Here is a 12,179-nt window from a genome sequence, read left to right on the forward strand (position 1 = left end):
AATTTCCCTCCTAGGTACATATATTCCCTCCAAAAACGAGGGCAGGGATTCAAACAGATACTTGTATGCCAATATTCACAAAGGCCAAAAGCTGGAAACAACCCTAATGTCCATCGGGGACAAATGGATAAATGAACTGGGCACAGCCACACAATGGAATATTACTCAGTCATGAAAAAGAACAGAGTACAGCTATATCCTACAACACGGGTCAACCTTGAAAAAATTACACTCAAAGACACAAGCCGGTCCCAGTGGCCCACCTAGTGCACGATTCCAGTTCCATGAGACATCTATAATGGACAAATCCATAGAGACGTACATTAAATTGAGGTTACCAGGGTGGGGGAGAGGAAAATTGGCGTTATCCTTCAGGGGACACACTTGAAGTGATGAGAACGTTTTGGGAATAGGGAGCATGGTTGTGCAAATTGGGAATGTAATTACTGCCACTGAATTGTACACTTAAAAATGGTGAAAATGGATGGACATTGGGGAGGGTATGTGCTATGGTGAGTGCTGCGAATTGTGTAAGACTGATGAATCACAGACTGTACCCCTGGGGCAAATAATACATTATAAGTTAATAAAAAAAATTTTTTTAATGGTGAAAATGGGACATTTCATGTTATATATATTTTAACACAATTTTTATTTTTATTTTTATTTATTTATTTATTTGAGAGAGAGACAGTGAGAGAGAGCATGAGAGGGGAGAAGATCAGAGGGAGAAACAGATTCCTTGCTGAGCAGGGAGCCTGATGCGGGACTTGATTCCGAGATCATGACTTGAGCCAAAGGCAGTCACTTTAACCAACTCTTAACACAATTTTTAAAAACTAATGCAATACACCCAAAACCATTGCTTCATCCACTTGAAATGGGTGAATTGTACGGCCCGTGATTGACACCATACCACCACAGACGAGCCTGGAGCCTGACTTCGGGCTTGGAGGCTTACAGAGCCTGACAGACACACAACCCCACCAGGTAAGGAGCTGGTGGGGAAGGAGTGGGGTACTTTAGGCAGACAGAGCAAGGCTGGAGAACTCTGAACCCCCAAATCTCCATGAAGCCCCCCTTGCCAATACAGGTGCTCCCCGCCCCTGTCCGAGGGAGCCAGTCTCCATCTGCACAAATGCTCTGTGCCCACCTGGGGCGGCCGCCTTCTGAGAGAGAGCCAGTTCTCCGCAGAACCCACCCCACCCATCCGCACCCCTACCCCTGCCCATGGCACGAGTCGGTCCTTTCCATTTCCCTGTACCCACACCTTTCACCCTTAAACTTAAGTGGAAGGTGAGACACTGAAGATACAAACAGATGAGAACCAGACCACAGAGAACAGAGCTCTGCCGCCTCCATGCCCCCAACCCCCCACCCCCAGTCTGCAGCAACCACCCCACCCTTTCTCCATGACAAAGCTTTCCCCTGCCACTGCCTGCCTTGGATTTTGTGCCTGAGGCCAGTGATGGGGACAGACCACCTTACTATGGATAGCAAGACCCCCCCCACCCGTTCCCCTTGGGGCGATCTTCACCATCTTTCACAAAGGCCAAGCTCCCATGACAGGCCTCCCCCAGGCGTCCCCCCACCAACCCCGTGGGGTACAACGGACGTGGCCTGCATTTCCAGCCAAGAACACAAGTGAATCACAAAACCATCCGGCTGAGTGAACAGAATCCACATACAAAGACAACATATAGTCCGCTTCCGTGTATATCAATTTCTAGAACAGGCAAAACTAATCTGTGGTGAAAGAATCAGAACGGTGGTTGCTGGTTGCCTCAGAGGAGGGATAGCTGGAAAGAGGATAAGGGAACTTTCTGGTATGATGGCATTATCTTATATCCTGGTTGTGGTGTTTGTTACACTATGGTGTGTGTGTGTGTGTGTGGGTGTGTGTATCTATTTGTCCCTCTGCTCACTTAAGACCTGTGCATCTCATCACATGTAAATTATACTTCAATATACGTTATTTTTAATAAAAAGAAGAGTCTGGGATTTGACCTCCTGAGAGGCAGGGCTTCAAGAAGAGGGACCCCTTCACCTAAGGAAACTGACATTTGAGTTTCGGCCTCGAGCAATACCTCAGTCTTAGACCTGTGAGCGGTGGAAGGACGCACTCCCTCCGCGCCACGCGAAACCTGGACAACCCCCCACCGCGCCCCGCACAACCCCCACCAGAAGCCAGATTCTAGGAGGCAGCCTGGCAGGGACTGGCTCAGGGCCTGCTGTCCCCAGCAAAGCGCAGGCGTCCCTGGAAAGAGCGTTCCCATGCTGTTTGTTGCCACGGCGCACTCGGAGCGGGTCATCCTGAGCCCCCCGCCCCCCGCCCCCCTTTTCCAGGAATTTCTTCAGCACCGCCCGCCAAACACACCAGCTGCTGCGCCCTTGCAACGAGGTGACCCGCGCGGTTAGCCTTTCTGAGATGGCACGCCACCCGCAACCAGGGCCATACCTTCTCCCTTGGGGTGTGCAGGAGTAGAGACGGGTGCGCTCCAGGAGCCCAGGACGCAGGGTTCCAAACCCGAGGGTGGGAAGTTAGAAATAGCGAAAAATGGAAACCAGGGAAATACTCGACACGGTCAGCTTCGTTGGCTGAACAGCCGGGTCCGGACACCCGGAGGCTCACCCTGGGACCGCGACGACTCGGCTGCTTGTCCCAGGCCTCAACGCGCGAGGGCGGAGGAGCCCCGCGTCGTGAAAGGACCGGAAGGGCGCGGGCCAAGGGGTCTTTCCTCGGGCTCTGGGGTCGCGACGCGGCAGGCTGGAGGGCCTCGGGCCCCGCCCCCCGCAGGAGTGCGTGCCCGTGCGGCCCGCCCTCCCCGCCGCCACCTGCAGCTGCGCGCGTTCCCACACCTCCGCGCCCGTGCGCGAGGGGCGCGGGCTGGGCGGGGTCCCGGCGCTCCAAGGCCGCGGCCCCACCCCCATCCGCGGCGCCCCTCCCACCTTGGGTCCTGCGGGCCCTCCGACCGCGGCCACCTCGACAGGTGGAACGACAGGTGGAACGACAGGTGGAACGACGCACCCAGCGACTGCAGCATCGCGGTCAGCCGCTCCCGACCGCGTCTTCAATACGGCCCGCCTCGGTCCCCCACCCCGCGCCCCCGGCCTCCTGCCTTCCAGACTCATGAGTGCCCTCGGCCTCCAGAGCGTGGCAAGTCGCTCTTGTCATTGCCTCGGCTTGGGCACAGTCCCCGAGGCGCACTCCACCTGCTCCTATAACTTATAGGATGTCCCTTCTGGGTGAGGCCCTCCTGCCTTGGTATTAATCATGATAACTCCTTAGCTGGTAGGAATGTACATTTTACTCCCCCCCCCTTTTCAGTAAATTCTCCCACTCCTTTCCCCATGCATGCTTCCTAAAAGCAGGAGAAATCTGTGTTTCTTTTGTCCCAGCCCGCTCTGGGCCTGGTAAACTAGGCTGGAAAGGATGAACGGGCTTGCATGGATAGCAGGGTCTCACGGAGGGGGCCACCCTCCGCCTCCTGTTTTGTGCCCTGCTTTCCCACCTGATACAGTGTGGCCACCCCTCGCTGTCATTAGACAGTCTTCTAGAATGCAGAAAGGGCACCGATAGGAATTTCAAGAAGGAGTACAGAGGACCAACCGGCATGGATTGTGCGTTAGGCCGGGTCCTAGCGCAGTCCTTTCATAATGCCAACAAGCATCCCCATTTTACTACTTAGAAACAAAACCAGAGAGGTCACATAACCTGCCCAAGTCTGCACAGCTGTTCTGTGCGGAGCCCTGTACTGCAGAGCACGCTACCGTCAGTGTGACGGAAATTAAAAGCAGCCACGAGTTCCCATTTTCCTTGTGTGTTTTGCGGCACTCACGCTGTACCTCACGCTCGCACCCTCACCCTCAAATTTCTCCTTCCCTGGATTCTTAAGTGCTGAGCAAGGGCCCCACTGTCCACCTGTCACCCAAACCAAAAGCAGTCCTCCTTGCCTGCCCCGCCCAACTCCCATTTCCTCCTGCCTGACCCAGCCTCCACCAGTTCTCACTGAGAGCATAACCCCAGGAGGCGCCATGCTCGATTCCAGGGGTCCGTGGCATCTGGGTAAAGAGACACGGCCTGGTGTGCACAGGCAGTGGGTGGCTTGCCCCCCTGAGCCACGCTGCACATAGCCCAAGTGACCACCCCAGATACTGAACAGACCCTCACAGAGCCTTCTTGACCATCCCCAAGGCCAAAGGAACATTCTCAGCCCTGGCCGGCTGCGCCTTGGTCCCCACTCCTCCTCCCTCCTTGACCACACTGCCCAGGGCTTTAGAATAACTAACACACCAACTCAGTTACTTGTCCAAGGTTCTCCAGCCCATGAGAGAGTAGGCTGGGGCTCCAACCATGCCCAGGCCTGGCTGCTGTCCCAAAGTCCCTTCCTGGAAGAGGAAGCCCAAGTTCTCTGAGCTCTTCTCCGTGGCTACCTTGTTTGGAACCACCTTTGCCCTTGACCCAGACCCGAGCAGGACCATGGGCCACAGCTGCTGCCATCACACACCCCGATGCCAGCCCTGCTCTGGCACATTCTACCTCCGCGGGCACATGCCCAGGAAAGGGACTGCCACCTCAAGGTTTGCAGATAACAGCTTGGTGCACGGGGATATAACGGGGAGCTCCGCAGGCAGGCACCCTACAGCTCTCTGACCACAGCACCATGGCCTTCCTCTGGCTTCTCTCCTGCTGCGCCCTCCTGAGCACAGCCTTCGGTGAGTTCGGGGCAAACAGAGGCCGGGAGGGAGGTCTCTGCTCCCCTACCACCCTGGGGCCAGAAGGGGCAACGGGGTCCCTGCTCCCTGTTCAGCTGCACGCGGTGCTGTGAGCCTGAGCGGGTCTCTCGCCCCCTCTGAGCCTCACCAGCCCCACTGCCACAATGGGACCAGGATGGGACGAGTCATGCCAGGGCAAGGCCCCCAGGGGGACAGGGAGGCCAAGTCCAGAGGGAGTGAAAATTCTTCTGAACAGCTAGTGGCTCCCAGTCAGTCTCAGAGGACGAGCAGGCGGGCAGGTGAGGCTTGGCCTTCACCAGCCCTTCGGGACCCTCGAACCCAGCACTTTGAAGCTTGCGTTCATGGAGCCCTTAATCTGTGCCAGGAACAGAGCAAGTTCCTGCTTTGCCTGCTGAGTCTTCTTGCAGCTTTCTTTCTTTCTTTCTTTCTTCCTCTCTTTCTTTCTTTCTTTCTTTTTTTTAAGGATTTATTTATTTATTTGAGAGAGAATTTGAGTGAGGGGAGGGGCAGAGGGAGAGAGAGAGAGAGCGAGGCAGACTACTCTGAGCATAGAGCCAGACAGGGGGCCCGACCTCAGGACCTCGAGATCAAGACCTGAGCTGAAATCCAGAGTCGGATGGTCAACCCAGGCACCCGGTCTTCCTGCATCCATATCCCAGCTCTGTGAGGGTAGCAGCTGTATGACCCCCTCTCTGCAGATGGAACGATGCTCAGAACAGTAGGGCTAGCCAGTGTGGGACCGGGCCCACACCCCCGGACCCTTGCTTCCAGGCCGTGCTTGGGCCCGGCCACCACCTTGCAGCCAACCTGCTGGGCTTGTCTGGGCTGAAGCACACATCAGACTGAGTTGTCCCTGGGGGTTCCTGGGAGAGTGGGGAGCCCGGGCCCCCATCCCTTACCCCATGCTCCCACCCCCAGGCTGCGGGGTTCCTGCCATCCACCCCGTGCTGAGTGGCCTGTCCCGGATCGTCAATGGGGAGGACGCTGTCCCGGGCTCCTGGCCCTGGCAGGTGTCCCTGCAGGTAAGGGGGGAGTTCTATCCCTGAGTGGGGGACACACTAGGGTATTGGCCCACCTGGGGTCAGCCCGGGGGGCTGCTGGTGTCCAGCCAACACAGACCCCTCCCCGTCTTCCTCCAGGACAGCACTGGCTTCCACTTCTGCGGGGGATCCCTCATCAGTGAGGACTGGGTGGTCACTGCCGCCCACTGCGGGGTCAGGTGAGGACCCTGGGTCCCCAGGAAACCCCTAAGTCGGGGGCAGACTGTCAGCACTGAGGGCTGGACCTTTAACTCCTTGTGCCTCAGTTTCCTTGTTTGGGAACATGTAGAAAACCCGACTCGTGCCAGTCTCCCAAGGGTCCCCGGGAAGGAAACACCCGCTGTACACCTGTAGGCGCAGGTGTTCCGGGGACAGTTACTAATATTTTGAGGTCCTATCTCTGGATCAACAACTAGGAGCACATGCACGCAGGTACACACACTAACACACGCAGCCTGCACCTGCTGTGTGTGCCCCTTGCCTCACAGCAGGTCCCCCCTTCTCTCTCGGGCCCTCTCCAGAACCTCCCACCAGGTCGTGGCTGGGGAGTTTGACCAGGGCTCCGATGCTGAGGACATCCAAGTGCTGAAGATTGCCAAGGTATGGTGACCTGGAGTCCAGGTGTGACCCTGGGGTGGAGCGGGGGGCAGGCCCTAGGGTGTGTGGTGCCCAGGCTAATGCCTGAACACCCCCAGCTGCTCCCAACCTCCGCGGGATCCCGTTGTGACAGGGCAAAGCAGAAAGCAGGGTGTCCTGGGCCTGGTCCCAGGCTCCTGGGGCCGCAGAAGTGTTGCCATGTTGAAGACAGAAGCACTGGGGTGATCTGGGGTGGCCCAGCCCCCTGGTTCAGCCCCGTGTCAGCCTCTTCTCAGACCCCAACCACAGCCACCCGCCCCTGCCCCTGCAGGTCTTCAAGAACCCCAAGTTCAACATATTCACAGTTAACAACGACATCACCCTGCTGAAGTTGGCCACGCCCGCCCGCTTCTCCCAGACCGTGTCCCCCGTGTGCCTGCCCAATGAGAACGACGACTTCCCTGCGGGGACCCTGTGCGCCACCACTGGCTGGGGCCTGACCAAACACACCAGTGAGCGCCCTCCAGCTGGGTGGGTGGGAGACGGGGGGCCGGGCTGCGGTCACTGACCGCCACCCCATCCTTCCAGATGCCAACACCCCTGACAGGCTTCAGCAGGCGACCCTGCCCCTCCTGTCCAACACCAACTGCAAGAAGTTCTGGGGCAACAAGATCACCAACCTCATGGTCTGCGCCGGGGCCAGTGGCGTGTCCTCCTGCATGGTACGGTCTTGAACTCTCCCTGCGCCCCTTCCCTCCCAGCCCGGCGTGGGTGCCAGCAAAAGCCCAGGTCAGGGGCTTGGCCGGAGAGAGGAGGTAGAAGCCACACGCAGGCCTCTTTAGACGGCCCGACACTCTCTCCCTGGAATTCCTGCTTGAGCTGTTGTAAAGACGCTTAGTTCTCCTGGCCGAACGCCCCCGCCCTCAGGAGCAGTGCCGGGTACAGCCTGGGTAGTGGACCATGGCGCCCAGAGGTCCCCAGACGGGGTCGGGCTCCATGGCCCACCCGCACCACCCGTGCTTCCTCCCTGTCAATCAAACCAGCTTTATGAGGCGTCTATCACAGGGTCCCAGGCGATGGCCCAGACTTTCAGGGGCACAAACCACGCAAGGAGCTGCTGTAGCTTCTTTTGTAATCCTTCATAATCCCTCCAATAGGCATGTGCCATGTGTCCATGGGCTGCCAGGCCCTGGTTGGGGCTCTGGAACAACGTCCAGGGGCCCCTGGGCCGGGCCGCCTGGGCTGCCAGATCCCAGCCCCCTGTCTCTCTCCCTGTAGGGCGACTCTGGGGGTCCCCTGGTCTGCCAGAAGGATGGAGCCTGGACCCTGGTGGGCATCGTGTCCTGGGGCAGCAGCACCTGTTCCACCTCCACTCCTGGCGTGTACGCCCGCGTCACTGAGCTCATGCCCTGGGTACGGCAGATTCTGGAAGCCAACTGAGTCTCCGGCCTCACCCTGCCATCCCTGCTGACCTGCTTCCACAAAGCCTCAATAAATCAATAAAACACACATTGATGATGTGCTTTCCTGTGTTAGGGCCCCTGAGACCTCATTCTGCTCATGAACTTGGGTCTCCACTGGGACGAAAGGCGGGAGGTACCTGGAGGTCCTGCCTTTGGTCTTGCTCCCAAGAGATGACATGGGACCATGGCCCCCACTCCTGGCTCCACGCTTCCACCCCGGGAAGCAGCAGGGGCCTGGCCCTCCAAGCCACACTCAGGGTGCTCAGGGTGCTCAGGGCCCCGCCCCGGGGAGTGGGCAGCTGGGGGATGGGGCAGCTGCCGGCTGTACACACCTGTGGTTCCCAGGAACCTTCCCAGGAGCAGCTGCCCAGGCCTGCCCAGGAACCAGGTGCTTCTCAGCCCAGGGACTCACGATAAGGAAGGGGATGGCGAGGCAGGCTGCGATTGGTGGGCTGGGGAATATAATGGGGGTCCTTCAGGCAGACCCCATTCCACCTCCTCAGTCACACGCCATGGCTTTTCTCTGGGCTGTCCTTGGCTTTCTCCTCTTTGGCGGCAGCTCCGGTAAGTGCAAAGTTCAGGGGGCGAGGCAGCCCCACACCAGGCCTCTCCCACCCCCAACACTGACACCCCAGAAGCTGGGACCTGCAGGGCCAAGTCATAGAACCTCTCCTCACCTGCCCCGCCTGACCCCTCACCGGCCCCGCGGGCTCCCCTCTCAGCCTCTGGGTACCTCTCCTGGGCTCCCCACTCCTGCTCTGCCTAGAGGTCCCTCGGGCCCCTCAGACTCCACGGGTCATGCTGGACCTGCCTCATCTTGGCCTCCTCCGTTGGCTCAGAAGCGGGGGTCGTCCGGGCTCCTCCAGCATCCACATCCGTCCCAGAGCCACTAGAGTTCGGCCTCCGGAAGGTCTCCCAGGCCGGTCCCTTTGGCCCTGCCCCTTCCGTCCTCCTGACTCCGGCAGCCTCCTGGGCTTGTGCTGTTCCGGTGGGAATAACACTCCGCTGCTACCGCAGACTCGGGGGCCACGAGAGCACCGGGGACTCAAGCAGGATGTCCCAACCTGAGGACGACCCAGGACCCTGGGTTTGGAGGATGGAGGCTCCTCTTGGGGCACACAGTGGGTTGGGGAGCTGGCTATGCAGGAGTCTCCAGACCCAGGTTTCTAGCTCCGGCCCCCAACTCCGGATGTCCCCAGCCTCCAGGACCCTCCACAAGGGCACCAGGGCAGCCGTCAGCTGGGGCAGCAGGGGCTGGGTGCTGGGTGGCTACAGAGGCCAGAAGTCCAGTTCTTCCGCCTCGGCCCCCGTCCATTGACCAGCTACCCTGGCCCCCAGGCTGTGGGGTCCCTGCCATCCACCCTGAGCTGAGTGGCCTGTCCCGGATCGTCAATGGGGAGGACGCTGTGCCCAGCTCCTGGCCCTGGCAGGTGTCCCTGCAGGTGAGGGGGAAGCTGAGGAGGGGGCGGGTTGGACTGGGAGGGGTCAGGCAGGAGCAGCGAGGCTGACTGTCCCGCTCCCCTCTCCCCAGACCGGCTCGGGCTTACACTTCTGCGGGGGCTCCCTCATCAGCCAGGACTGGGTGCTCACCGCTGCCCACTGCAGGGTCAGGTGAGGCCCGGGCTTGGGCAGCAGGGGCCCCCTGGGTGTCAGGGAACAGCCCTCACTCCCTCCCCAGGCCCCCTCCCAGGCACCACGCCCTGACGGGAAGGGTCTGAGGCCAAGGGCAGGTGGGGAAGACGCTATTCCTACCTCCTAGCCACAGGCAGAGCCATCACCTGCAGGAGAAAATCCCAACCCTTGTGCCCCCTGCCGCCTCGGACCCCCGCTTGGTCCGGGAGAGCCGCTCTAGTCCAGTGCCTTCGGTGTACTGCTGGGGAGCCAGGCCCCCACGTCCTCGTGGTGGGGAGAGGTTCAGCCGGGGCTTCCCGCAATGGGCACCGTGCCCGGGCACCCCTCCGGCACCCCGAGCCCCCTCTGCCACCTCCTCTCCCCCCAGGAAGAGCCACCGTGTGGTGGCTGGCGTGTCTGATCACGGCTCCGATGGCGAGGCTGTCCAGGTGTTGAGGATCGCAAAGGTACCTCGAGGGTGGGTGGGGGGGAGGCTGCCCCTGGGGGCCCGGGACGAGGGAGGGGCAAGGTGGGCAGGGTGTGTGGGCACGGATGACCCTGGCCAACCCGCTCGGGCCTCACCCCTGCACTTCTCAGTCCAGAGCCTTCTCTCCCAAGGAGAAAGCTCCTTTACAAATACGGAATGCTGCTTCTGATGGTAAGATGAAATTTTGCTCATTGTAGAAAAGCACAAAAGTACAAAAACTAAATATCACCAATGTGTCAAATGCCAGTTTCCAGAGATTCTGTCTGTGCAGCTCCATCTGTGCTCCTTTCTCAACGACTGCCCGCCTGGCGCGGAGCCCTCTGCGTCTCCAGACCTCTGTCCCCACCTCCCCACATCAACCCCCAAGTCCTCCCTCTGAGCTCTGCCCAGCCCCCACCACGTCTCCCCAGGTTTTTGAACACCCGCTGTGGGACCGGATTATGGACACCAATGACATCGCCCTGCTGAAGCTGGCCACGCCCGTCCTGCTCTCCAGCGCCGTGTCCCCCGTGTGCCTGCCTGGCGCCAACGCCAGCTTCCCCCCGGGCTCCATCTGCGCCACCACGGGCTGGGGCAAGACCCAGTACAACTGTGAGTGGCCTTGCAGGGCCTTTTCGGAAGGGAGCCTCATTCTGATTTTGGTCCAAATCCCAAGCATGTAAATTGCAAACCATAAATCTTTCTTTCCTTTATTTAAAACCCTCTTAATGAAAAATCTACCAAACATGAGTAGAGGTGACCTTAGGGGCGCCTGGGTGGCTCAGTCGGTTGGGCGACTGCCTCTGGCTGGGGTCAGTTGGAAACCAGTCTCCTGTGGGGCTCCCTGCTCAGCAGAGGGTCTGCTTGTCCCTCTCCCTCTGCCTGCTGCTCCCCCTGCTTCGCTCTCTGTCTCTGAAATAAATAGATGAGATCTTAAGAAGTTGGAAGGGGCGGACGCCTGGGTGGCTCGTTCGATTAAGAGTCTGCCTTTGACTCAGGTCATGATTCCAGGGTCCTGGGATCGAGTCCTGAATCTGGCAGAAGCCTGCTTCTTCCTCTCCCTCTGCCTGCCATTCCCCCTGCTTCTGCTTTCTCTGTCAAATAAATAAATAAAATACTTAAAAAAAAAAAAAAAAAAAAGATCCGCTTAAGCACTCTGTCCTTGAAGACCAGCTTGTGGAGAAGCACGGAAGCACCGGCAAGCGTGGCCCCCCTCACTGCCATGCCCCACCTCCCGGCCCGACTTCTCTCCTGACTTGAGGCCAGTGTCTGTGTGTGGCACTGTCCAGGGGGTCGGGGCGGGGGAGGGGCCCTGACCCCTCCGGGCCTGCTGTGTCCCTCCAGCCTACAAGATCCCCGACAAGCTGCAGCAGGCGGCCCTGCCCCTCCTGTCCAACGCCGACTGCACGAAGTTCTGGGGCAGCAAGATCACCAACGTGATGGTTTGCGCGGGCGCTAGCGGCGTGTCCTCCTGCTCGGTATGGCCTGGCTCTGCCACCCTGGTGCTCCCCCTTGGACCTCACACCACCCCTGCTCAGCCCAGAGGGCAGGTCCTCTCTGTCCGTGTCTTGGCCCCCTCAATCAGGCCAGCTGCCCAGACCCCAGCCCAGACCTGGACCCGCAGGAGCAGGGGCCTCTGCCCGAGGGCTCTCTCTGGCCTGGGCGTGCTGCGGGGCTCCTGGGGGCCTCAGCCCCCTCACGCCAGCCCCCGGGAGCCGGGAGTTTGTAGCCCGTTGCACAGGCACTGGCCGGGTCAGAGGGTTGGCCACCTGCCCCAGGCCCTCCGGGAGTTGGTGACGGAGCTGGGGCTGCCGTGGGGCCCACATTGAAGGGTCTCCTGCTCAGTCACCGTGCCCAGGCGTGTCATTTCTCTGCACAGAACCTGGGCTGGGGCAGGTCAGGGCACACTGGGGCCTTGGCACCCCACTTCGGGCTTGGAAACTAGTCCTTTGTCCTCCTGCAGGGCGACTCTGGGGGCCCCCTGGTCTGTCAGAACGACGGAGTCTGGACCCTGGTGGGCGTCGTGTCCTGGGGCAGCAGCTGGTGCAACCCATTCTCACCAGGGGTGTACACCCGCGTCACCAAGTTCATTCCCTGGGTTCGTGAGGTTCTGGAGGCCAACTGAACCCCTGCCCCAGCCCCCAACTCCTGCAAAACCCAAATAAAACCCTGAGAGCAACCACATGCCTTTTTCTGTCTGTGTTATCGCCAGGGTGCTGAGGGGTGGGAGGATGGCTGCCTTCACTGGGGTCCCCGCTGTGGAGGGTTGACAGATCCTGCCCTTCT

The 12,179-nt window shown here is 59.7% G+C and overlaps 2 protein-coding genes across 3 annotated transcripts; both read left to right on the forward strand.

Moving 5' to 3' along the window:
* The first annotated feature begins 4,623 nt into the window (after positions 1–4,623).
* Positions 4,624–7,905, forward strand: LOC111152797 (chymotrypsinogen 2). Of its 2 annotated transcripts, XM_022511438.1 has the most exons (7): positions 4,624–4,716; positions 5,656–5,759; positions 5,877–5,956; positions 6,299–6,377; positions 6,685–6,865; positions 6,942–7,075; positions 7,632–7,905. In XM_022511438.1, exons 1-7 carry the CDS (start codon positions 4,665–4,667, stop codon positions 7,791–7,793), a joined length of 792 nt encoding a protein of 263 aa, XP_022367146.1. In that variant the 5' UTR covers positions 4,624–4,664; the 3' UTR covers positions 7,794–7,905. The 2 variants fall into 2 exon arrangements, with proteins under 2 accessions (XP_022367146.1, XP_022367147.1); XM_022511439.1 differs by lacking the exon at positions 6,942–7,075 and having other exon boundaries at positions 4,646–4,716; positions 7,632–7,868.
* Positions 7,906–8,000: 95 nt separating this feature from the next.
* Positions 8,001–12,018, forward strand: LOC111153069 (chymotrypsinogen B-like). The gene is given in 8 exon segments (XM_022511866.1): positions 8,001–8,237; positions 8,239–8,380; positions 9,155–9,258; positions 9,348–9,427; positions 9,816–9,894; positions 10,325–10,505; positions 11,238–11,371; positions 11,857–12,018. Coding segments are annotated over 8 exon segments (1,119 nt in total).
* The last annotated feature ends 161 nt before the right edge of the window (positions 12,019–12,179 follow it).

Source organism: Enhydra lutris, unplaced genomic scaffold (assembly GCF_002288905.1).
Source record: "Enhydra lutris kenyoni isolate GAN:26980312 unplaced genomic scaffold, ASM228890v2 scaffoldscaffold30, whole genome shotgun sequence".
NCBI classification, from domain to species: Eukaryota; Metazoa; Chordata; class Mammalia; order Carnivora; family Mustelidae; genus Enhydra; species Enhydra lutris.

Excerpts from the sequence above, each read along its gene's own strand:
- LOC111152797 (XM_022511438.1), top strand. The coding sequence starts at position 4,665 with ATGGCCTTCCTCTGGCTTCTCTCCTGCTGCGCCCTCCTGAGCACAGCC. Across the intron at positions 4,717-5,655 it reads CCTCCTGAGCACAGCCTTCG|GCTGCGGGGTTCCTGCCATC; the intron begins GTGAGTTCGGGG and ends TCCCACCCCCAG. Across the intron at positions 6,866-6,941 it reads GGGCCTGACCAAACACACCA|ATGCCAACACCCCTGACAGG; the intron begins GTGAGCGCCCTC and ends CCATCCTTCCAG.